This window comes from Stylophora pistillata, chromosome 10, assembly GCF_964205215.1.
Source record: "Stylophora pistillata chromosome 10, jaStyPist1.2, whole genome shotgun sequence".
NCBI classification, from domain to species: domain Eukaryota; kingdom Metazoa; phylum Cnidaria; class Anthozoa; order Scleractinia; family Pocilloporidae; genus Stylophora; species Stylophora pistillata.
In genome coordinates, this window is record NC_142528.1 from 27,779,087 (window position 1) to 27,802,315 (window position 23,229).

The 23,229-nt window shown below is 39.8% G+C and overlaps 2 protein-coding genes and 1 pseudogene across 3 annotated transcripts in view; all 3 read right to left on the minus strand.

Annotated features, from left to right (window-relative positions):
- Positions 1–10,839, minus strand: LOC148722500 (uncharacterized; annotated as a pseudogene). The gene is made up of 8 exons (XR_015992484.1): positions 10,803–10,839; positions 10,172–10,240; positions 9,910–9,964; positions 7,780–8,316; positions 3,760–7,548; positions 3,579–3,650; positions 2,734–3,059; positions 1–521 (listed from the first exon to the last, which is right to left on the minus strand). The product of XR_015992484.1 is annotated as an uncharacterized LOC148722500 (transcript).
- Positions 1–11,587, minus strand: part of LOC148722497 (uncharacterized) — a 47,310-nt gene extending 35,723 nt beyond the window's left edge. The window contains exon 1 of the mRNA XM_088735301.1: positions 11,525–11,587. Within this exon, the coding sequence (XP_088591427.1) occupies positions 11,525–11,580 (56 nt within the window). The 5' untranslated portion in view covers positions 11,581–11,587. The remainder of the gene's footprint in view (positions 1–11,524) is intronic.
- The window catches only part of LOC111345616 (uncharacterized), an 18,306-nt gene continuing 4,887 nt past the window's right edge, over positions 9,811–23,229 (minus strand). The window contains exons 4-12 of the mRNA XM_088735277.1: positions 20,086–21,286; positions 19,282–19,395; positions 17,688–17,816; positions 16,699–16,740; positions 11,775–15,800; positions 11,525–11,596; positions 10,803–11,000; positions 10,546–10,617; positions 9,811–10,240 (exon numbers count right to left, since the gene is read on the minus strand). Of these exons, the coding sequence (XP_088591403.1) occupies positions 12,229–15,800; positions 16,699–16,740; positions 17,688–17,816; positions 19,282–19,395; positions 20,086–21,286 (5,058 nt within the window). The 3' untranslated portion in view covers positions 9,811–10,240; positions 10,546–10,617; positions 10,803–11,000; positions 11,525–11,596; positions 11,775–12,228. The remainder of the gene's footprint in view (positions 10,241–10,545; positions 10,618–10,802; positions 11,001–11,524; positions 11,597–11,774; positions 15,801–16,698; positions 16,741–17,687; positions 17,817–19,281; positions 19,396–20,085; positions 21,287–23,229) is intronic.

Below are 23,229 nucleotides of genomic sequence, written 5' to 3' on the forward strand. Positions count from 1 at the left end.
AATGATACAAGCCCTTCTTTATGACAAAATCTTCAATTCCTCAACTCTGCTCCTATTAATCACCTTTCAATGCAAAGATTGAAGAGAAACTTTATAATCCTACTTACAAATGTATTACATATCGTACAAAAAGATTGTTGAACTAATCGTGGTAGTGAAGTGCTATCGCTTGACTCACGATGCGGTCACTTCCAATGTCTGTCGCGATGAGGTAGACTGAGTACCTGTCACCTTACGAAGATCTAACATGAATCACCACGAAAACTTTCCACTCTATAACTGGTTAAATAATAGAAAATGTTACACAGTACTCCAGTATTTTCTTCATCCATCGCTAAACTTCAATTGCATCAATGAGCTAACAAACACTGACAAGATTTGCCTGTGTCTGAAAAACTGTTCTCATTAGTTGGTAAGAAATAATGCGTCACTTCGCTTGTTCCTGGTTAAGATACTCTTAGATTCTTCTGGAACATTTAATCCATCATCGTGCACACAGCTGGTCTGCTGGGATATGAAGGCTGTAAAAGAAACAGTAAGAAACTAATTGAAGAATAATAGTAATAAGTAATAAGTAATAGTAAAAGTAATAATTGACAAATTGGAAGAATCTTATCCACCGTGAGTAGTCAAACTCAGAACTCCGGATTTCGCGCTCCGATGCTCTGCCACTGGGCTGCGGATAACTCAGTGGTCAGCTACTATGTATGGACGGTTCAAATGTAATAACCATTGTGTATACTTCAAGGATTAACTTTGTCACAAGCACTGTGTGTACTTAAAGTGCCACTGAAAGAAAATTTTCATATGTGAGATTTTTTCATAATTTAGTGGTTTGAAACACGCTGATTATCGCGGGCTAATTTTTTTTCGCCAGAAAAAAGTGGAAAGTTGTCTTTTTTAGTGTTGAAAACCGCATTTTGGCTTCAAAACATGTCCGGGCCCTGGGAATGAGTGAAAACGATTGCTGACATCACTGGTTGTATTTACCTCGCTAGCGTGGGTCTTTTCTTTCGCAGTTTGTATTTATACGGTCCGCGATAATAAATGTAAATAAATATGTAAATATAGTTTATATCTGACCACTTGCAGCCCAGAGGCTGAATTACGGGTGCAGTGTAAGGTTGAGAACAGACGTCAGCATATCAGGCGCCTCTGGCAGCCGCTTCAGTCTATCGATCTCACCTTTCCACCCATCCCACCCCAGGGGAGGACATCCATCACACAGTGATCTCGTGTGTGGGATATTAACGTCTCCTACCCCAACCCTGCAGGAGACGGGACCTCCATTTATTCGTCCCTATCCGAGAAGACTAGAATATCTAACCCTTTCTTGATGTTATAGAAAGGTAGCAAATTCTTCTCAATTATTTTAAGACCTTGAGTGTTGGTCCGGCCGGGGCTCGAACCCTCGACCTCCCGCACAACAGTCCAGCGCTTTATCCATTGAGCTAACCGGGAGGCGGTTAGCTCAATGTAATGTCTGGAAACGAGTCTCCAACGGGTGAATCTTCTTTCGAAGGGAGCGAAGACGTTTGCAGCACTGATGGAGAAGATTACTATGTATTTAATGGTGATTTTGCGCCGTACCAAGGCGAGCCCTTAGCTTCTAGTGAAGACGGCGATAACAATGGCGGCGGCGAAGGTGAACAAGGAGACGAAGACGGTATTTTGTCCTCCGTTTTAGAACAACGTTTCGAAGGACAAGTTCCTTTAGACAATTGTGAGAGCTCATAGCTGTGATTTTTTATTTTTCGATGGAACCTTCAGGCTTAAGTCTAAACATTTCTGTTTACAGGTGTACGTGTGGAAATTGCAGTGTTACACACTTAGCTAGGGCGCGTGACGTTAGATGCTGTTACGAAATACTCCAGACGAGAGGGAAGTTTACATTTATCGGTCTCGATGCGGAATGCATTTTGAACCATCCCGACTTTTCTCCATTAACAAACAGTACTGTTCTTGAAGCAACAAACTGCGTATTTATTCCTCGTCCAAACGCTAAGCGGAATTTCACACCTTTGTAGGCACACACTTACCATTCTTGGCTCACGCGAGGACAAGGCATTTTCTTGCTGCTGTACACCATCTTTGGTTGGCACAGCGTCCTTCTTTAACCATCGCTTTGTTTCAAAGGAAGCTAGAGCCTTCCCCGAGATTTAGATCGAGTCGCTGCTCAAAGTTTGACAATTCAAAATGCACGGAACACAGTACTGATATTTTCGATGGCTGCCACTTTGCCCGATGTCTTCGCACGAAGCGAACCCATTTCTCGCGAGTTACATCGTCACGAGGAAAGATATGCATCTATAGGCCCTCTCTTCTGAAGATATTAGTACAACTTACATTTCCGGGCCCACCAGCAACACAGTACTTGCCCAAAAACTTTTTTTGGGGCTTCTTAACAGTTTCGCCACATTCCATGCTCACTTGGGGTTTACTCGGAGTTCTGAGATATACTCAACCAGTGACGTCACAACATTGTTTTGGCCGCGCCAAGATGGCCGCCAATTTTGGGCTCGATTAGCCGAGTTTAAAGGGCTAGAAGAAAGCTTTCCGCGCTCTGTTGGACCGAAAAAACCTCACAGCGCTTGTTAGTAAGGTTCAAACTTTATTATCGTGCAAAAATCTCACATAAGAAAATTTCGTTTCAGTGGCACTTTAAAGGATAAGATTAAAATCAATATCGTTCGCAAATCATTTTATTATGCATTATAAACAAATCTAACTTACCGCTGCGCTGATAGCGCTTCTGATTTCGAGAAACTGCTATTGTCCAGCCACTAATAATTCTGAGTTTTAGCACAGCATAACCTCTCCGCACAAGCCTACTATTACTTCAAGGGATGTGAAGACTTACCTTCTGTCACGTGTCCTCTAACATCATAACCAATCAAAGACTGTGCTTACGTCAATGTGGTCATTAACCCTCGGTGACAAAAAAGTCCAAGTCTTTAGTTGCCACGATATAAAACAGCTTCTTTGGAAATCTTCTTTTTGGGAGAATTGAAAAGCAAAGGCTTCTACTTCAGACACCTCTACGGCCAAACCTACTAAATCTAAAGATGCGAGCACAGAAAAAAAATGTCACATACACAATAAAAATCTTATCAACTCGGAGCTAAACTATGACAGTCAGAAAAATAAGAACAGATGCGAACATTGCAATGAGTACAAAACAAAAATTTAAAGCAGAAAAAAAAACTTTAACGAGTACCGATTTTCAGGTCCAATAAATACCATACCGTTATTTACACAAATGGTAAAAAGATATCTATTTTCTCTCAACGCATCATTGTAATTTAACCACAAAGTATCACTGTCACGAGCTTCTTCCACTCTAAAAGTTGACAACAATCATTATTTTGACTGTTCTGACTATATCATCATCCTCATTTAACAGCACTCTCTGAAACTACATCTTCATCAAGATGAATAACCTCCACATTTCTAAAAAGTTACTCTGACATTTTTTTAATTTCACTCTGAATTTCCTACCCTTTGGCTTTCCAAAAGGCAGCTGGACGCTGTCTACCTAAAGCCTACACCGAAATAAATCGTTTCAAATTTGTGGTTACCTCACTGTGTCACCGGACTCCAGGTAGCAGTGCCTGGTTAACGCAAAAGCTGGCGTCTATCCCACATAGTACCTGAGGGGAGTATAAAGAAAAAACAAATCTTTCATACTTTTATTGTTTTAACACAAAATGGCCTGTCCGTAAAAGCCTGGTGTTGATTCAAGTGAAGTGAATAGCTTACCCTCTGCAGAGGGTCTTCTTACTTCATAGAATGTTAAGGTACTTTACCCTTCATCACAGAATCGTCAGTCTTTTTCCAAGGTGAAACACACATTGTTCGTTCGTTCGGGTCTTCGTTTGCTGTACTGCAGTTCGGTCCCAGTACAACTGGAACAAGTCCACGCCGTTCATTTCCTGCCAAGTCAAAAAATTACATCCAACCAGTCACTGTCCCCACGTGTATTTCAGAATCATACCCAGTCTCCTCTCCCGTCAATGTAGCTGTTGATTGTAGTTACTGACGCGCTGTTCCAGATCAGATTTGTAGTCTTTGTAATCAATGAATGTGCGACAACAGCCTCATGTTCATGTGCTGAGTCAGTGTTGAGGATGTTTAAAAGATGTGATTTTCGCTAAGCCAGACCCATTTCAGATTTTTCATTTCTCTCACCGAACACGTTCACTTCAAGACAAATTTTGATTGATGACTTCTTCATTGCCCAACCTTGTCTCAGTTTGTGGCATACAACGATAACGCAAACGTTTTATTTGAACATACATTTTACCAGGCTCTCAAAATTATAGCTTTGACACAGCATAGCCTACCCCTCCAGGCTTATCGTTACTTCAATGGTTACCAACGACTTACCCTCTGTCAGGTGTCCTCTAACACCATATCCTGTCAAGGAGTGTGTTTTACGTCATTGCGGTCATTAACCCTCGATGACGGACAGGTCCAAGACTTTGCTTCCCAGGACGTAGCACAGATTCTTCAGAAGGCTTTTTTCGTTGAACTGCAGCTTGGTCCAGTTTATCTAGAGCAGGTACAAGCCATTGATTTCTTTACCAATAAGCACAACCACATTTAACCAGAGACTTCCCTCTTGGATTACAACGTTCTCTTTTCCCTGAGTAAGTAAGAATCAGACCTAGTCTCCCCTCTCGTCAATGTACCAATTGAAGGTACTTTCTGATGCGTTGTTCCAGTTCAGATTTCAAGTCTTCTAGAAGTGTAATCATTCCCTGTACGACAAGGGAAGGAACAGGCTCATGTTACAGTACTGAGTCAGGGTTGGGGATGTTTTAAACACGTGCTTTTTGCTAAGCCGCACCAATTTCAGATTTTTCATTTCTCTCGCCAAACACGTTAACTGCAAGATTAATTTTAATTGACGACGTGTTCATTGCCAAAGCTTGATCGAGTTTGTACATCCAGTCTTCAGTCAGGTTATTGTAGTTATTGAGTGTAAGGTTCAATGTGGCAAGTGACGTGTTTTGTGCCAAACCACTTCCCAGACCAAATGCCCAGTCTCCACTCATGTTACTGTAGTTGTTGATTGTAAGGCTTAGTGTTATTAATGAAGTATTTTCTGCCAGACTACTTCCCAGACCTCCTGTCCAATCTCTACACATGTCACTGTGGTTGTTGACTGTAAGGCTTAGCATTATTAATGAAGTGTTTTCTGCCAGATCACTTCCCAGACCAAGTGTCCACTCTCCTGTCATGACACTGTACTTGTTTACTGTGAGGCTGAGCGTAGTTAAGGAAGTATTTTTTGCCAAAGCACTTCTCGGATAAGGTGTCCAGTCTCCTACTATACCACTGAAGTGGTTGAATGTAAGGTTCAGGGTGGTTAGTGACGTATTTTCAGCCAAATCCCTTCATAGATCACGTTTCTGAACTCCTCCTACGTTACGGTACTTGTTGAATGTAAGGTTCAGCGTAGTTAATGACTTACTTTTTGCCAAACTATTCCCCAGACTAAGTGCCCAGGTAGTAATACTAGAATGGCAGTCGTTGATCGCAAGGCTTAGGGTTGTTAACGACTTCTTTTCTTTTAAACAACTCTCAAGATCACCTGTCCAGTATGCACTTAAGTCACCAAAGTTGTTGACTTTAAGGTCTAGCGTAGCTAATGACGTATTTTTTGCCAAACCACTCGCCAGACCTTGTGCCCAAACTCCTTTCATTTCACAGTGGTTGTTGACCGTAAGGTTCAGCGTTGTCAATGACGCATTTTCTCCCACACCGCTTCCCAGATCATGTGTCCAGTCTCCTCTTGTTTTATTGTGGTTGTTGACTGTAAGGTTCAGCGTAGTTAATGACGTATTTTTTGCCAAACCGCTCCCCAGATCATGCGTCCACTTTCCTCTTAGGCCACGGTGGTTGTTGACTGTAAGGCTTAGCGTAGTTAATGACGTATTTTTTGCCAAACCACTACCAAGACAATGTGCCCAACCGTCTCTTAATGCAGAGTAGTTATTGACTGTAAAGGTTAGCATAGTTAGTGATGTATTTCTTGCCAAACCACTCTCAAGATCACCTGTTCAATCTCCCCTTAGTCTAGAGTGGTTGTTGATTGTAAGGCTAAGCAAGGTCAACGACTTGTTTTTTACCAAACCATTTCCCAGACCTTTCGTCCGATCTCCTCTCAAGAAACTGTGGTTGTTCATTGTAATGCTTAGCGTATTTAATGACGTCTTTTGTACCAGATTATGTTCCAGATCACGTGTCCAATCTACCATCACTCTAACGTTATTGTTGACTGTAAGGTTAAGTGTAGTTAATGACGTGTTTTGAGTCAAACCAATCTTTCGACAAAGTTTCCAGCCTCCACCTAAGCCACTGCTGGTGTTCATTGAAACGCTTAAAGTAGTGAGTGACACAGATTTTGCCAAAACTGCACATACATTGCGTTCCATGTCCTCGCTTAGGTCACTGGGGTTATCAAAGTCCAAACAAACTTTACTTACATGTGGGCAGATATCCTGGACTTTCGTAAAAGCTGTCGTTAACGACGAAGAATCAATCACAGATATCTCGACTTCTTCGCAAATTTCGTCAACTACATCCCAGTCAAGGACATCTAAGGTAAAGGAATATAGTTGATTGTGCGTAAGCGCTTGAAGAGTCCCGTTTCCATCTCTTGTCACCTCTCCCTGAACGTTGATACTCAAGTCAGATAGTGAGTTAACTTTGTCTAAGTTCTCAACCAAACGGGTAGCAACACTTTCTGTTACTCTTCCATGGATATTCAAATTGACACAAGAAACTCCTGACACTGTCAAGAGTTTGCATACATCATCTGCTCCCAAGCAACTCAACTCTCCCCACATGTTTAAAGTTAATGAGTGCAGTTTCATAAAGCCACGGTTTTCCTCTAGAACAGGGCAAAGACAGGCCAGCTGTGCACTTTGTATTCTGCTGACTACATCCGGCTCAATTTCCAGATACATAGATGACGTTTTAGCAGCATAGAAAGCCTCACATATATTCAACCAGTTGTAGGGGAGTCCTCCGAACACGTTTAATTCTAGTGACCCTAGAGCACTATTTTCTAGAACAGCCCTTTTTAGCGAAGTGAAAGCAGAGTATCTTACATTTCCATAAACCATCAATGAGAGAGATCTTAAGCAAGGATCAGCTACGAGTCCCCCCCCGACTAAAGTCGCCAATAAATCGTGCATGGCTCCATAAATAGTGAGATTGAGAGATTTAGGTGATCTGATGAAAAAATCTTTTTTCAGAGCCACTATTTCACTTTTTTTAACCGAGCCATTGATCTCCTGCACAGTAGATGTTTGCGGTGTATCTTTAGACAATTCTTTCACAAGAACAGTGGCTCGATCCTCGCCTAACCGACGAATCAGTTTCATCATTGTTTCTAGCGTTTTATTTGCGGGTAAATTTTCAGCAATAGCCTCAGCCTGCTTAGAGGAAAAAGGACATATTCTTTCAAGAGTAAAGGAACGTAAAGATGGGTTCACTTGAAGTGCTCCTAACACAGCAAGTAGTGCGTTGGTTCCTACCCTACGAAAACAAACGAAGAGAGTTTCTAGCCTTTGGTATGACATTAAAAGCTCAATAAAAGGATACCGAAATGCTCCTTTCATATTTAATACAGTAAGATGAACAGGCAACTGAAGTTGTGAGAAGCTCTTGCAAGCATTTACAACAAGAAAAAAACTTTGTAGTTGCTCTCTTTTGTTTTTAATGGTTATTGACTGTGGAAACGGCACATGGAAAAAGAGTCATTCCTACCCATTCACCGTCGCCACTTTCACCGAAACAGTCAATGAAGAAAGTCGCCTGTTGTATAAAGCAATCCGGCCACTTCCAGAATTTAGTCTTAAGCTCCTCACCAATTTGACCAAACAGAATACCAGCTTTTTTACCAAGTACACCAGAACAAAGAGAAACACTTGGTGGTATTTATCCATAACCTCCGCACGAAGGCTCAACTTCAAATCACGAAAGACGTTAACCTTCTCTTTCAGTTTCTTGTGTGCTAGATATAATGCCGCCAAGTACTCTTGAAAAGTCTTGTGGAAAAAGTGATATTCGTGCTGGGGGTTAATCTTCCTGGAACTGGCTTCTTTAAAAATCAAACCAAGTTTACGAGCTGCCAAAGTTTTCATTGCATTTTCAAATTCTGCTAACTCTTCCTCTAGAAACGAAAAGCGGTCTTTCTGCAGACATCTCCAAGCTAACTGCCCCAATGCTAGTAAACTATCTTCAAATTGTTCTTCTAAATCTTTGTCGTCAACAGCGGCTTTCACTTTATTTTTTGTACAATACCTTCGTAAAAGGCAACGAACAATATTATGCTAAAGTTCAGTCCGAGAAGATGGTAGTTTATCTTCATAATCCTCAAAAACAACACAGAGAAGAAGCAGATTCAAAGCATTGCTGGGAACTGCATGGAGGAGGGTATTTTCTTGGATTGCCTGAACTAGTTTAAGACATGTACATGTAAAACTGCAGTCAAAATACGCTTAGGTACGCATCTTTTGAAAAGCGAAAGTTCTCAACACTCTCAAATTTCTTCCCAGAGTTCCCTAAGGACTTTCTGTTTCCAAATATGGGGTCAAATCAGCTGTTAATCATTCTAAAGACTGGACTTTTAAGGCAAAAGGATTGTGGAACTCGTACAGCCAGTTCAAGATGCTTTTTGATTCTGAAATCTTCCGTCAAATTTCAAATTGAAAGGAACAAATACGGTTAAAACTTAAGCAACAAAATTTTGAATAAATACTATATCTGCCGTTGAGTATCAAACAAGTTCTCGATTATTTTTCCCCTTCGCCCGCTTGGGTTAACAAGAGAAAAGAAAGGGGTAATAAACTGGGAGGGGGAAGTGATTGGGTAGGAATTTTTTTACCCAAAAGCCATTGGCATATCACAGAATAGGAATTTGGCAAGTTGACACAAAATCTGCAGTACTGTGCGAGAAATTCGAAATACGGATATCATATGCAGATTCCCAAGAATGTAATTCAGCGAAATACATACCATTTTCAATGGAGGGTATATGAAAGAGGAAGAAATTAAGGTTAGGTCAACATGCGAGGACGACTTTAAAGGCGAGTAAAAATTAATCAGAACCGGTGTCCAACAAGCCAGACAACGTGAAGTTGGATAGGCTTTTGTGGGAGTTTTCTTGAACTTCTACAAAAATCTGCGCAATTCCGACTAGTAACCGATTTCTTTTTAGTTACGAACACGATCGCCCAGCGGTCTAGCTGTTTTCACTAACCGTAATGGCTGGTTTTCTTTCACGCCAGAGCTATACCCGGATGTGTAATGAGAAGAGCAAAGAGTTACCAACCAATGAAAATTAAACAAAAGGGCACTGAAGCAGTGCATGGCAGTTAGGACTTCGTTGCTTAGGATCAAATAAAAACTAGATTATGAGGGTGGTCAGCCACCGGATGGCAAGACAAATGGCAATCTGGTTGGTTGGTTCTTCCGTCTCAGCTTGCAACTCCAACAATTCAATTTTCATTGGATAAGAAGTGTGGAAAGAAAATGGAAACTGTGACGTTCTGTTTTTCTTTTTTCTGACTGCAATTCTGTCACGTATTTTTCGATTTTCATTTCCCGACGTTGCCGCCACATCAGGGTATAATTCACTTAATCTTAGCACTCAGCTGACATTGCTGCATGCTGAATAATTCTCGCGAAATCTTTCTGCTTTATAATAAAACTGTGGAGTAAGAATGATGCAAGCCCTTCTTTGTGACAAAATCTTGAATTCCTCCCCTTTGCTCCCATTAATCACCTTTCAATACAAAGATTGAAGAGTAATTTTATAATCCTCCTTACAAATTTATTACATATCGTAAAAAAGGTTGTTGAACTAATCGTGGTAGTGAAGTGCTATCGTCTGACTCGATGAAGTCACTTCCAATGTCAGTCGCGATGAGGTAGACTGTGTTCCTGTCTCCTTACGAAGGAATAACATGAATCACCATGAAAAATTCTCACTCTACTTTACAACTGGTTAAATAATAGAAAATGTTACACAGTAGTCGTGTATTTTCTTCATCCATCACTAAACTTGAAAAGCGCCAATGAGCCTAATAACACTAACAAGATTTGCCTATGTGTCTGAGAAACTGTTTCCATCAGTTGGTAAGAAATAATGTGTCACTTGGCTTGTTCCTGGTTAAGATACTCTCGGATTCTTTTGGACCATTTATGGTCAGCTGGGACATGAAGGCTGTAAAAGAAACAGTAACAAAGTAATTCAAAAACAGAGCAATGATTGACGAATTGCAAGGATCTTATCCAACGGGAAGAATCTAACCCAGACCTGCGGATTTCGCGCTCAGGTGCTCTACCACTGGGCTGTAGATAATTCAGCGGTCTACTACTATGTATGGATGGTTAAAATGTGATAACCATTGTGTATACTTCTAAGATTAGCTCTGTCACAAAGACTGTGTGTACTTCGAGGAAAAGTTTAAAATCCATACCGTTCAAAAAATCATTTCATTATGCATTATAGACACAAATCTAACTTACCGTTGCGCTAATGATGCTTTTGATTTCGAAAAACTTAAGTTAAAATCTAACTCCGCGAAAAGAGCGTGGTACCTGTAGTAAAAGAAAGCTAAATCAGTTTTAAGATATGAGAAAATACTTCTCACTTTGTGGCATACAAGGATAAAACTTATGTTAACTTTAATACGAAATTGTACAGCCACTAATAATTACGAGTTTAGCACAGCATAACCTCTCCCTACAAGCCTACTGTTACTTCAAGGGATGTGAAGACTTACCTCCTGTCACGTGTCTTCTAACGTCATATCCAATCATACACCGTGCTTACGTCATGTGGTCATTAACCCTCGGTGACAGAGAAGTCTAAATCTTTAGTTGCCACGACATAAAAAAGCTTCTTTGGAAATCTTCCTTTTGGGAGTATTGAAAAGCAAAGGCTTCTACTTTAGACACCTCTACGGCCAAAAGTACCAACTCTAAGATGCGAGCACAGAAAAAGACTTTCACATACAAAACAAAAACACTTTTCAAATCAGAGGTAAACTATGACATTCAGAAAAATACCAACAGATGCGAACATTGCAATGAGTACAAAACAAAACTTAGGAGCGAAAATAAGAACTTGAACGAGTAACGATTTTCAGGTCCAATAAATACCATACCGTTATTTACAAAAATGGTAAACAGATCATATCAATTTTCTCCCACCGCATCGTTGTAATTTAACCACAAAGTATCACAGCCATGAGCCTCTTAAACTAAAAAAGTTGACAACAATCATGATTTTGACTGTTCTGACTATATCATCATCCTCAGATAACAACACTCTTTTCTAATTCATCTTCGTCAAGATGAATAACCTCCACATTTTTTAATGAAATTACTCTGACTTTTGTTTCATATCGTTCTGAATTTCCTAACCTTTGGTTTCCCAAAGGGCAGCTGGGCGCTATCTATCTAAGGTCTACACCGCGATAAAATGTTTGAAATTTGTGGGTACCTCACTGTGTCAACGGACTCCAGGTAACGGTGCCTGGTTAAAGCAAAAGGTGGCATCTATCGCTTATAGTACCTGAGATGAGTATAAAAAATCAAACGAATCTGAATATGTCTAATTCATACCAAACTAAAAACAGCAAATCTCACTGAAATTAGAAGTCATACCACGCTATATACTTTTTTTTTGATTAAGCACAGAATAGCCTGTCGCGAAAAGCCTGGTGTTGATTTAAGTAAAGTGAATAACTTACCCTCTGCAAAGGATCTTCTAACCTCATAGAATGTCAAGGACTCCACATGCGTCATGTGGTCTTTAACCCGTCATTACGGAGTTGTCAGTCTTTCATTGCCAGTATGTAACATACATTATTCAGGAGTCTTCGTTTGCAGTTTGGTCCAGCTCAACTGAAACATATCCACGCCATTCATTTCTTTGACGAGTTTAAAAAACAACATTCAACCAGTGAGTGCCCTCATGTCACAAGGATTGCATTCCTCCATGTGAAATTCAGAATCATACCCAGTCTCCTCTTCCGTCAACGTAACTGTTGAATGTAGTTACTGACGAGCTGTTCCAGATCAGATTTGCAGTCTTTGTAATTGTAATCATTGAATGTAACACAAGTGCGCCACAAGCTCATGTTAATGTACTCAGTCAGTGTTGAGAATGTTTAAAAGATATGCTGTTCGCTAAGTCAGACCCATTTAAGTTTTTTCATTTCTCTCACTGAACACGTTCACTTCAAGACAAATTCTGATTGGTGAAGTTTTCATTTCGAAAACTTGACTTAATTTGTGTATCCAGTCTTTATAGTATTCAGATGAGTTACTGTGGCAGTTAAATGCAAAATTCAATGTGGCAAGTGACGTGTTTTCTGATAAAAAACGTAACAGATGGTCCACCGAGTATCCAGTCATCTTACCGCAGGTATTGACTGAGCAATTTAGGGTTGTAATTGACAGGTTTACTTGGAAACACTGCGGCGGTGAAACCACCCTCAATTCGCCTATGTTCTTGTAGTTGTTGACCACAATACTGAGGCTGGTTAATGACGTGTTTACCACCGAATCTCTCCACTGAACAACATCGCAGACTTCATATTCGTCACAGTAGATGTTCTCTGTAATACTCAGCGCGGTTACTGATGTGTTTTCTTTCAAACCACAATACAGTTCGTCCTTCCAGTACGAATGAGTGCCTCTGTAGATGTTCAATGTAATACTCAGCGTGGTTATTGACGTGTTTCGATTCAAACTATCCCACAGATCACGTACCCAGTCGCGTGTGAGTATCTCACTGTAGCTGTTGACTGTAATACTCAACGTAGTTATTGACGTGTTCTGTGCCACACTACTCCACAGACCACCAAGCTTGCCATCAATCAAGACACTGTAGACGTTGAATGAGAGGCTTAACGTGGCAAGTGACACGAATTTCGCCAAAACGTCGCCAGCACCCCAGTCCACTTCACTTGAGTTACTGGGATTATCCAAGTTCAGAATCAATTTACTTACACGCGAGCAGATAGACTCGAATTTTGTAAACGCTTCTTTTAATGACGAAGAATCAACTGCATATAACTTAACTTCATCGCATCTTTTGTCAACTACATTCACGTCTTGAATATTTAAAGTAAAGGCAAATGTTTGATTGTATTCAAGTGATTGAAGGATGCTGTTTCCATCTCTCGTCAACTCTCCCCGAATGTTTATACTTAAGTCGGACAGTGGGCATGAGTTAACTTTGTCAAAGTTCTCAGCCAAACAGGTAGCAACATTATCTGTTACTCGTCCGTGGATATTCAAATTAACACAGGAAACTCTTGATGCTATCAGGAGTTTGCATAAATCACTTGCTCCACTGCAACTCAACTCTCCCCACATGTTTATAGTAAATGAATGCAGTTTAAACGCGCCAACTCTTTCATTTCGAACAGGACGAAGACAGGCCACCTGTAGAGTTGTTATTTTGCCAACTACGTCCGGTTTAATTGTAAGAGACATGGACGACGACCTTTTAGCAGCATAGAGAGTCTCGCAAATATTTACCCAGTTGTCAGGAAGTCCTCCAAACACTTTTACTTCCAGTGACTTTAAAGCACTATTTCGTAGAACACCCATTTTTAACGAAGTGAAAGCAGAGCAGCTGACGCTTCCATAAACAATCAATGTGAGGGATTGTAAGAACGGATTGGTTGCGAGTCCTTCGCCGATTGAAGTCGCCAATGAATCGTGCATGTCTCCATAAATAGCGAGGCTAAGAGATTTAAGTGATCTCTTCAATAACAATTTTTTCAAAGGCTTTTTTTCACTTTCCCTTACCGAGCCACTGATCTCCAGAACAACAGATGTCAGCAGACTCTCTCCAGACAATCCCTTTTCAAGAACAGTCGTCCAATTCTCACCTAACTCACCCCAAAGTTTTAAAGTCATGGTTTGTAGTGCTTTGTTTGCGGCTAAACTGTCACCAATAGCAACAGCCTCTTCGGAGGAAAAAGGAGAATCTCGTTCAAAAGTAAAGGAATGTAAAGATAAGTTCACTTGAAGTGCACTACACACAGCGGGTGTTACAAAATTAGAAACGACAATAGTTTCTAGCCTGGAGTACGAGGCTAGAAACTTATCACAATCATCACCATCTCTGAAACCCCAACCGCCAATAACAGGATAATCACGAAATGGAGTCAGTGCTTGGGCATCCGAATGGAATACGGTAAGATGAACGGGTAATCGTAATTGTGTGAAGCTCTTGCAAGCCTCTGCAACAGATAGGAACGCTCTCAATGAGTCACGCTTCATGTCAATGAATATTGACTGAGGAAACGGGACATAGGAACAAAGAGTCACTGCCATTTGTTCAGCATTTCTATTTTCACTGAAACACTCAATGAAGAAATCCGCCACTTGCCCAGTGCAATTCGGCCAGTCCCAATGTGTCATCTGCAGATTCTCACCAATGTGATCAAACAGAGTATTAGCATCTTCGCCCAGCATGCCAGACACAAAGAGAAACACTTGATTGTATTTACTTGTAACCTCATAAAATTCTAAATTCAAATCACGAAAGACGTTAACTTTCTGACTCAGTAGCTTGTGTGCGAGATATAATGCCGCCAAGTACTCCTGAAAAGTTTTGTGGAAAAAGTGATATTCGTGCTGAGGGTTGATCTTCCTAGAACTGGCTTCTTTAAATATCAAACCAAGTTTACGAGCTGCCAAAGTTTTCACTGTTCTTTCAAATTCTTCCAATTCTTCTTCTCGAAACGACAAACGGTCTTCCTGCAGACACCTCCAAGCTAACTGCCCCAATGCTAGTAAACTGTCCTTAAATTGTTCCTCTAGAGCTTTGTCATCAGCAGCAGCTTGCACATTATTTTTGGCACAATATCTCCGTAAAAGGCAACGAACAATAATATGATATAGTTCGGTTCGAGAAGATGGTAGATTCCCTTCATAATCCTCAAAAACAACGCAGAGAAGAAGCAGATTCAGTGGATTACTCGGAAGTTCATGTAAGAAGTTGTTTTCTTGGATGGACTGAATGAGCCTTTCTCCCTTTGGTACATGATCAGGACCAAAGTGACTGAAGTGATTTCTGATGTACTCAAAGGAATCTGCTTCTGTGAACCCTTCAATTTGCAGAAGAACGTCAAAGTCAACCTTCTGTCGTACTACAATTCCTCTTTCTTGACGAGATGTGGCCAAAACATAGCAAAGTGATAAAATTCGTCTGTAAAGTAACTTGTCCACGTGACTTTCACCTGCTTTTGGAAGCTCATCAAGGCCATCCAAAATGATCAGAATACTCTCCTGGTTATGAAAATCTTCGATGTAATCTATCAGCTTTTTCTTGGCCTTTTCATCCATATCCTCGGGGAGGAGCTGATCGACAATGGCATCTTTAACATCTCCATGAATGTCTCGGCATTTCAGCAGCAGCACAAGTTTGAAAACCGGAAAAGCAGATTCCTTTGGGATATTTTGGTTTGCCCAGTCATGAGAAATTTTAAGACAAAAAGTTGTCTTTCCAATTCCAGGGCTTCCCTCTACAAGTACGATAGAATCGTCGCCTTTGTTGAGTGTTTTAAAAATGTCAAACATGTTCACTGTTCCGCTCTCCAAAACAAAGTCTGTTTTTCTTCTCGACACAACTGACAATTTTGTGTACACATCTTCCAATCGTAGCTTTAAGGTGCTCTGCCAAAAGAGCGGTTTTAGAAGAGACCGTCTATTGTACTCAGCAGTGAGAAGTCTTGTAAACACAGAAAGGTCATGGTCTAGAAAAAAGTTATAGAAACAAAACGGTTAACTTAGTGTTTCATGTGATCTTTTAAACGACTAAACTTGGAATGGAGACTCATTTTTAGGCTGTATGCATACGACACGTGATTACACAGATTAACAAAATAATTCAAACAATTAATTGGAAACATTTATAGAAGTAAACTCGGTCATCGACATCCAAGATCTTTAGTAGTCTGTTCATGTTGTCCTTCAGCAGCTTTGTTTAAGTGTTCGAATAAGGCCTTAAACTGCTGTAAAAAGTAAAGTTACTTAAAAATCCAAGCTTTCGCCGATCAATGATATCATCAGGGATAAGAAAGAAAATATTCCGGGCGCGATATATATATGCAAAGAGAGTGTGTGGTGAAATGTGTAAAGGATGTGACTATCATTTAAGAAAGCTATAGAAATAAACTGTGAATGCAACATAAGGCTTACTTTCCATTCATTCTTATCCCTGATGATGCCGTTGATCGGCGAAAGCTTGGATTTTGAAATAATTTTACTTTTCACTCGAACAGTTCGTATACCAAGATCTTTAATTCGAATAACTGATTCTGAAACAGCATAACTAAATTCAAGTTAATTACCACATAGGCCATGATTTTGTGGAAATGGACAGAAATATAAATAGGAAACCGCTCCAACTGTTAAATTTTAAGGTGAATAGTAATGGGAACAGCTTAAATGCTACGCTGTGATTCCACTTAGGACTGTTTATGGAATTACCGCAAAAGGAAACCGCACGGACTGGTATATCAAACTGTTGGTCGACGAGTAGTACATACCAGCGCCAGATTTATGACTCCATTGACCACAATATAAATTTAAACTTAAGTAACAAGATGATTACTGCATGGAGCAATTGGCATGCATTAGCTATGGAATCACCTTGAGACTGACGACTTTCTTGAACTGATGGGATTTCCCTACCTGCAAGGAACAAGGGACAAGTAGAAGCTAAGCTCTCAGGACTTGCTGCTGCTCATTGTTAGACAAGCCTTACAAAACAATACTAATACAGTATACTACTGACAAATTCCAAACAAGTTAAGAAAAAATGAACTGTTTAAAAGCAGCAAACACATTTAATGGATCTTCTAAGAAAGGGTAAAACTCTAAATTACTAATTATCTTGTTGAGGTTTCCTCATTTGCACAATTGGACTCTAAAATGTATGTATACTGGTTAATTCTCTGTTTCCTGACAAAGTTATCAGAAACAGTAGATAACTGATTGCCAATTAATTCACTCCAAGTGTGTTCTCTCCAATAACCCAGTTTGTCAATTGCTAGAAGAAGACGAAACTATCCATAGTACCCAAATGAGTCTGGCAAGCAAAAACCAGAGGATTACCTTATTGAGCTGAAAAGCCTAAACATGAGTTGAACCGGTAAGCTCATTTTCCTCTAGAATGATAAATAAGTACCTGTATTTAAATCTGTTCAAGATGGACAAAAGGGACAGAGTTCCAAGATTACAAATGTTTTAATTGCTTCTGCTGAGCTACATAGAGCTTTCAAGTTTGTGAAGTTGATATTCTGCATTAGTATATACAGACTCAGTGATCTTGGCGTTTCAAGCAATCTGATTGGTTCGCTATCTCGGGCTAATCAAGAATGTACACCTCCGAGCGAGTGGATAATGTGAAAAATAAAATAGCGGGTGTAAACTCGCGTTTCGCTAAAGTTTCAGAAGCAGAAATTGCCTTTAAATGGCTTCCTTTTCATTTTGTCGAGACCACTTCGTGTGTATATACTAAAACAATTATTCTTTTCAATCTCGGTGAATAGTGGCTTTCAAGAATATTTAGCCACTGTTCACCTCGATTTCAAAGAATAATTGTTAATTATTGACCTTATTGTTTTGTGTTATATTACCTTCATAATGAGCATGACTAGTTAATTCTTGTCTGACTCGCTTAGAAAGATGATCTCCATCAACAATGGATGTTGGCCGTTTATCCCTGATTGGTATGGCTGTTAATCTGCAGCTGCTTGCTAATGAACCTTCAGCAGGTGCAAAACCAAATTAGTAACAAATTACTATTGTAAAATATGAGAAAGGAGCTTTCAGCACAATTGGCATTCGTTGCTCTTCGTACAGAATTAAAAAATGTTCCTACTTTATGCCATATGTAACTTTTCTGATGTCTGGGCCTTTTCCATAATAATTACAGGTTATAGGCTTGTGGAGGTCCATAGGAACTGGATGCATTCCATTGATACAGACCAAAAATAACGAAATAAAGAAGCCTAAACTATGCTCTGCTCTGTTGGAAAGTACACAGGAAGTGGCTTAGGGTTACCGGGCACCTTCAGGGGTGTCTCGCGTGCAAGCGATGTAACGCGTCCGGTTTAAACTGTAAATAGCTAAACCCCTATATCAAATTAAAGCTTATAGGACTGGCTATCAGACTATAACAAAATTTTTGAAAAAATATGAATTGTCGAATTTTTCACGACTTCTAAATGCGAGCGCCCGAATCACCTTTTGGACGTTACAGGTCAAAGGGAATTTGTTCGATTGCCCTTTGACAGTAGCTAGTTTTACATATAAACAACAAAAACATGTCTCCGAATTTTTTTATTTCTATTTACTTTTTTTTCAAGAGCGATTTTTGTACGATCACTCCATATTTTTGTTAATCCTATTTCAAAAACGCTCTGTAACTTTTCACTGAAATTGAATATGGCAAACCGCAGACACATTTTTTTTGCGCTTTCGCCCCGGAAACGGAGGAACACATTAAATAAGTGAAAAACCAAATTCGCTTTGACATGTAACGTTCGAAAGGTGATTCGGGTGCTCGAATTTAGAAGTCGTAAAAAATCCGATAATTCATTTTTTTTTCCCAAGTGTTTGGTATAGTCTGATAGCCAGTCCTATAAGCTTTAAGTTGATATAGGGGTTTAGATATCTATAGTTTAAACCGGACGCGCTACACCCCTGAAGGTGCAGGGTAACCTTAAGCATGAAAGAAGTGTACCGGAAACCCAAGATGTGGTCCAGTGTTTTCCTTCCCACCTGAGTGTAATTGTCTTGTTACCTACAAGTTATTAAGTGTCAATTGAAGCTATGGGCTCGTTTTCATATGCATTTCCACACCATACAAGACATACACGTTATAAAAAAAAGCCGTGAGGGAAGTCTAGGAATTGGTTGGTCATTGAACAAATTGCTTTGTGCATTGCCATATCTGCACATTCTTCAGTTAAAGCGTGTGAACTACTCCCATCAACTGAGTTATGGTAGATTATTTGCATATAGCTTATGTTATAAAAAAATAACCTTCAAGAGAAGTCTATAGGAATTGGTTAGTCATTCAACAAATTGGTTGATGCATCTGTACTCTCAATAAGCAACCAGTTCCAGCCGATCAGAATGATGGTAATTATATGGAGACACACTGGTAATGATGATTTGTCAGGCGTAATATTGCAAGTGAACTCAAGTTTTGGGAAATTACATTACCTTCTTGGTACATGCCATCTGTCAACTCTTCCCTGGGTCTCTTGTAAGCCTGACTTGTATCAGCCTCAGATGTTGGCCTCTTTTTCAGGACTGGTATGGCTGATCTGTGGCTTCCTGACCCGAAATATGATAAATTCAATTGATAATAGAATTTAACACTATATTGATTATTACCATTTCATAAACTTTGGTGTGAAAAGATAAACATTTGAATTATTGCCAGCTTGAAAAATATTCCCCTTCACCAGAATATTTTGCAAATTTCATAGGATATATATCTAATATGTCTTGGAGGATACTTCATGTACAATTTTTGAAACAATTTTAATAAGACTTGTAATTGGTCAAGACACTCGTCGGGGTATGGGGCTTATCTCAATTTCTGCACCACAAAGCAATCAGGAGTATTATAAATTTGCCCTTTTCAAAACAATGCTGCTTCATTGCAACTTGCCCTTGAGCATTTCATCTTATATATATATACAATTCATGTAAAATCTAATTGGAGACAAACACCTGGAGGGTTATAAGTTTACTCCCTAGAATCAACAAAAAGAAAAGAGACCTTTCAATCTGAAGTCCAGTCTCCCAGATAGATTATTTAAAAATATCAATCGTAGATGTGACTACATATACTAATGACCAAATAAGGATGTGCCGTATAATTATCAAAAGAGCTACTATCTAATAAACGACAGAGATCAATCAAACTTTCATGCCAAACTAGTACGTTGAAAATGATATCAATTCCCTGTTTAATAATTGTAACAGCATAAAATTGTTACTGTGAAGGAAAACTTTTACCAAATGCAAGTGTCTCCATCTTTTTCACAAGGACAGTACAAGGCTTCTCCCAGTCATACTTTTCTGCATAATGTTCCCGAAGAAGCTTTGCTTCTGAAAGGCGAACTCTCCTACGTTTTTGCCTTACATCTCTGATTTCTTTCGCCCAATCTTTTGGATCTTCTGAGTCTACGACACACTGCGAGCCTAAAGGCACTTCCTTCAAAGCTTCTCCAAGTCCTGAATTACCACTGACAAGTACTGGCAGACCAGCAGACAAGGCTTCAAGACCAGGCAATCCAAAACCTTCAGTCCTTGATGGCATTATGGCAAGATCCACCTCACAGAACAGGTTGGCTAGTGCTTCTCTGTTTTCATCAAGGTTGCGAACAATTAGTTGATTACGACTGATGCCATGCTGAAGCAACTTTTCTGCTATTTCTTCCCCTTTTTCTTTTGGTGAATATAGGAACTTCAGTTTGTAGGATGGATCTTTTAACTCAGCGATTGCTTCAGCAGCCATGTTAAATCCTTTAACATTGAAATCTTCACAGCTGTCACCACTTCCAATCACTAAAACACAGAACGTTTTCCTTTCCTCAGTGGCTTGCATTACGTTAAAAAATTCAGAGAAAACACCTGGGGTAAGATCTAAAATGGTTTCTTCTTCTTTTTTAGCAGAACAAAGGTAGCGTTTGTAGGCCTCTGCCACTTTGGGTCCAATTGCTACAACCTCATCTGCCATCTGACAAAGTTCTACTTCTGTCTGCTGCATTTGTCCTCCTTTTGAAATGTTCTTGTACATTCCCACTTCTTCATGAATACTGTGAACAACTTGAATCCATCTACAGTCTTTATTCCTCTTTATGAGTTGAATTTGTCTGCCAAGATGCACCCCATGACCTATGGCACAGTCTACATCATGGTTTCTGGGCACAGATGACAACCAAAGAATTGGGTCATAGCCAGGCAGTTTATCTGCTTTGATGAGCTGAATTTTGTGATTTGCAGCATTTCTCCTGTCCTCTTCGCTGCACTCAGGAAGAAACACACTAACTTCCACATTACGATATGTAGCTAACTGTATAGCAAGCTTTCTACTGATGGTTGAAACTTCTCTATCAGTTGATGATCTCCACTCTCTACTCAGCAAAGTGACTTTCAGTCTCCTGTTTTGCTGACCTTCCTGTGATGTAGAGGCTTCACTTGGAGTGGAAAAATCCTTCAAAAGCAAAACAACACAGATTTAGAATAGCTCCCTCTAATATGGCTACAATAAAATAGATTTCATAACAAATTAAAGTCATCATAAAATATATTTCTGTCATGCGTTAAGTAAAAATAGCAAAGTGAGCATGGAAAGAAGAAAAGCATTAAAGCATATGGTCAACTTGTTTGTGCGCAATTTATACTGTTTATCAGTTACTTATGCAGCAAGGGAGAAAAACACTGGCAGTGAGAATAAGTAAGTCACAAGCATGGCAAAAGCATCACATAGGATGTCTTGGAACAAAAGTGTAGGTTCAAAGGCAATACCTAAGTTTGATTGTCACTAATAGAACCCACCATGTTCAGGGGCTAACCTTTGCTTGGATGTTACAACTCACAGAACAGTGTTGTGACGATATGCCAGTTGTCTAGATCAGCCAATCAACATTTAGTTTGACCATGGGCTCAGTTGTTGTTGTCCACTTTTGACAATATGGCCTTGTAGCATTGCATTGTTCAGATTAAAGTTTGCTGAGTTTACTGCTTATCCAGTAACAAGTCCTGATTTATACAAGTGCGAAAGGGTAGAGCACCAAATGTCTCATCTCAGTGTGAGTGAGTAGGGTACAGATGATGTAAAAAGGGTAAATAAAAAACCTGGCATACCCAATGGTAAACAAAGGAGTACGGGAAACAAACAAGGAAGACATTGCTTTAAATTCCTGTGGGTTGAGTGAGCACCAAGTTGGAGATCCAAAATGCCCTGTGAGAGATCAGACTTCTAGGAGGTGTAAAGGAAAAGATCATTTTGCTAGAGTGCAAGAAGAATCATAAACAAATAGGGATCAAGTTGATTAATATGCTTTCAGGATCCATAATAAAGTCCACTCTCAAATCTACTCAAGTTGTCTATGGGTGGGGTAGAATTAGAGATGTTGGTGGATTCTGGGGCCACCAATAACATTAGTGACAAGGAGAACCTCTGAAAGTTACTACACAACATGAATGGCCAAAAGGATTTTTTGATGAGCTAGACCTAAAGTAGGGATAGGCACAAGATCACTACCTTTGTGACACACAAAGGGTTGCACAGATACAAATGCCCTTTGTTTGGTGTGCACTCAGCCAAAGACTGCTGTAACAACATGAGATATCTTCCACCTCAGCAGGAAGTTAGAGACTCGTCAATATCTCTGACAACATCATTGTACATAACCCGTATCAGACAACTTTTAACCAGAGCCTTCACATAACCATGGAATTCTTCAGACAGCATGGTTTGACCCTCAGTGTTGACAAATACCTATTCAAAGAGGACAGATTGATTTTTAAGGACATTCTTCTGTTAAAAAAAGGAACCAGCCCATCAGAAGAAAGGATTCAAACATAGCAAGAAACAAGGGAGCCTACAAGTCAGTCAGTGAAGTGAAAAGCTTTGTGGGATTGGCTCATTAAAGTTGCAGCACTACAGATTATTCCCCATTTTACAACTCTCAGAGAAATGATAGGGAAGCTGATCTAGAATAATGTTCCATTCCACTTTGGACCTGAGAAAAAAGCTCTCCAAAGCAGAACATGGCTGAAAAAGAAACATTGTCATACTTTGGCAAGAATGTATAATTTGCTATGGAAGCCACAGCCTCAAAGTGTGAATGCAAATACTCCCAGATGGAGAGAGAAGCCCACCACTCCAAATCCTGGTTGATTCAAGAAACGCAAGACTTATGCACCAGCTACTGGTGAACTGTGTATGATTGGGCAACTAGTCCTATGAGGTACCCGTAATATGCTGTCTAGCAAGCTTAGGCCCAAAAATGATTGCTTTAGCTCATGACCAATGCTTACAGTACAGGCAGGACATTTGAGAAGCAAAATATGGTGACCTTGTATCGATAAAGTAAAGCAGCAGAGAAATTCTGCAAATGTTGTTATGAATGTCAAATGGTTTTATGTATA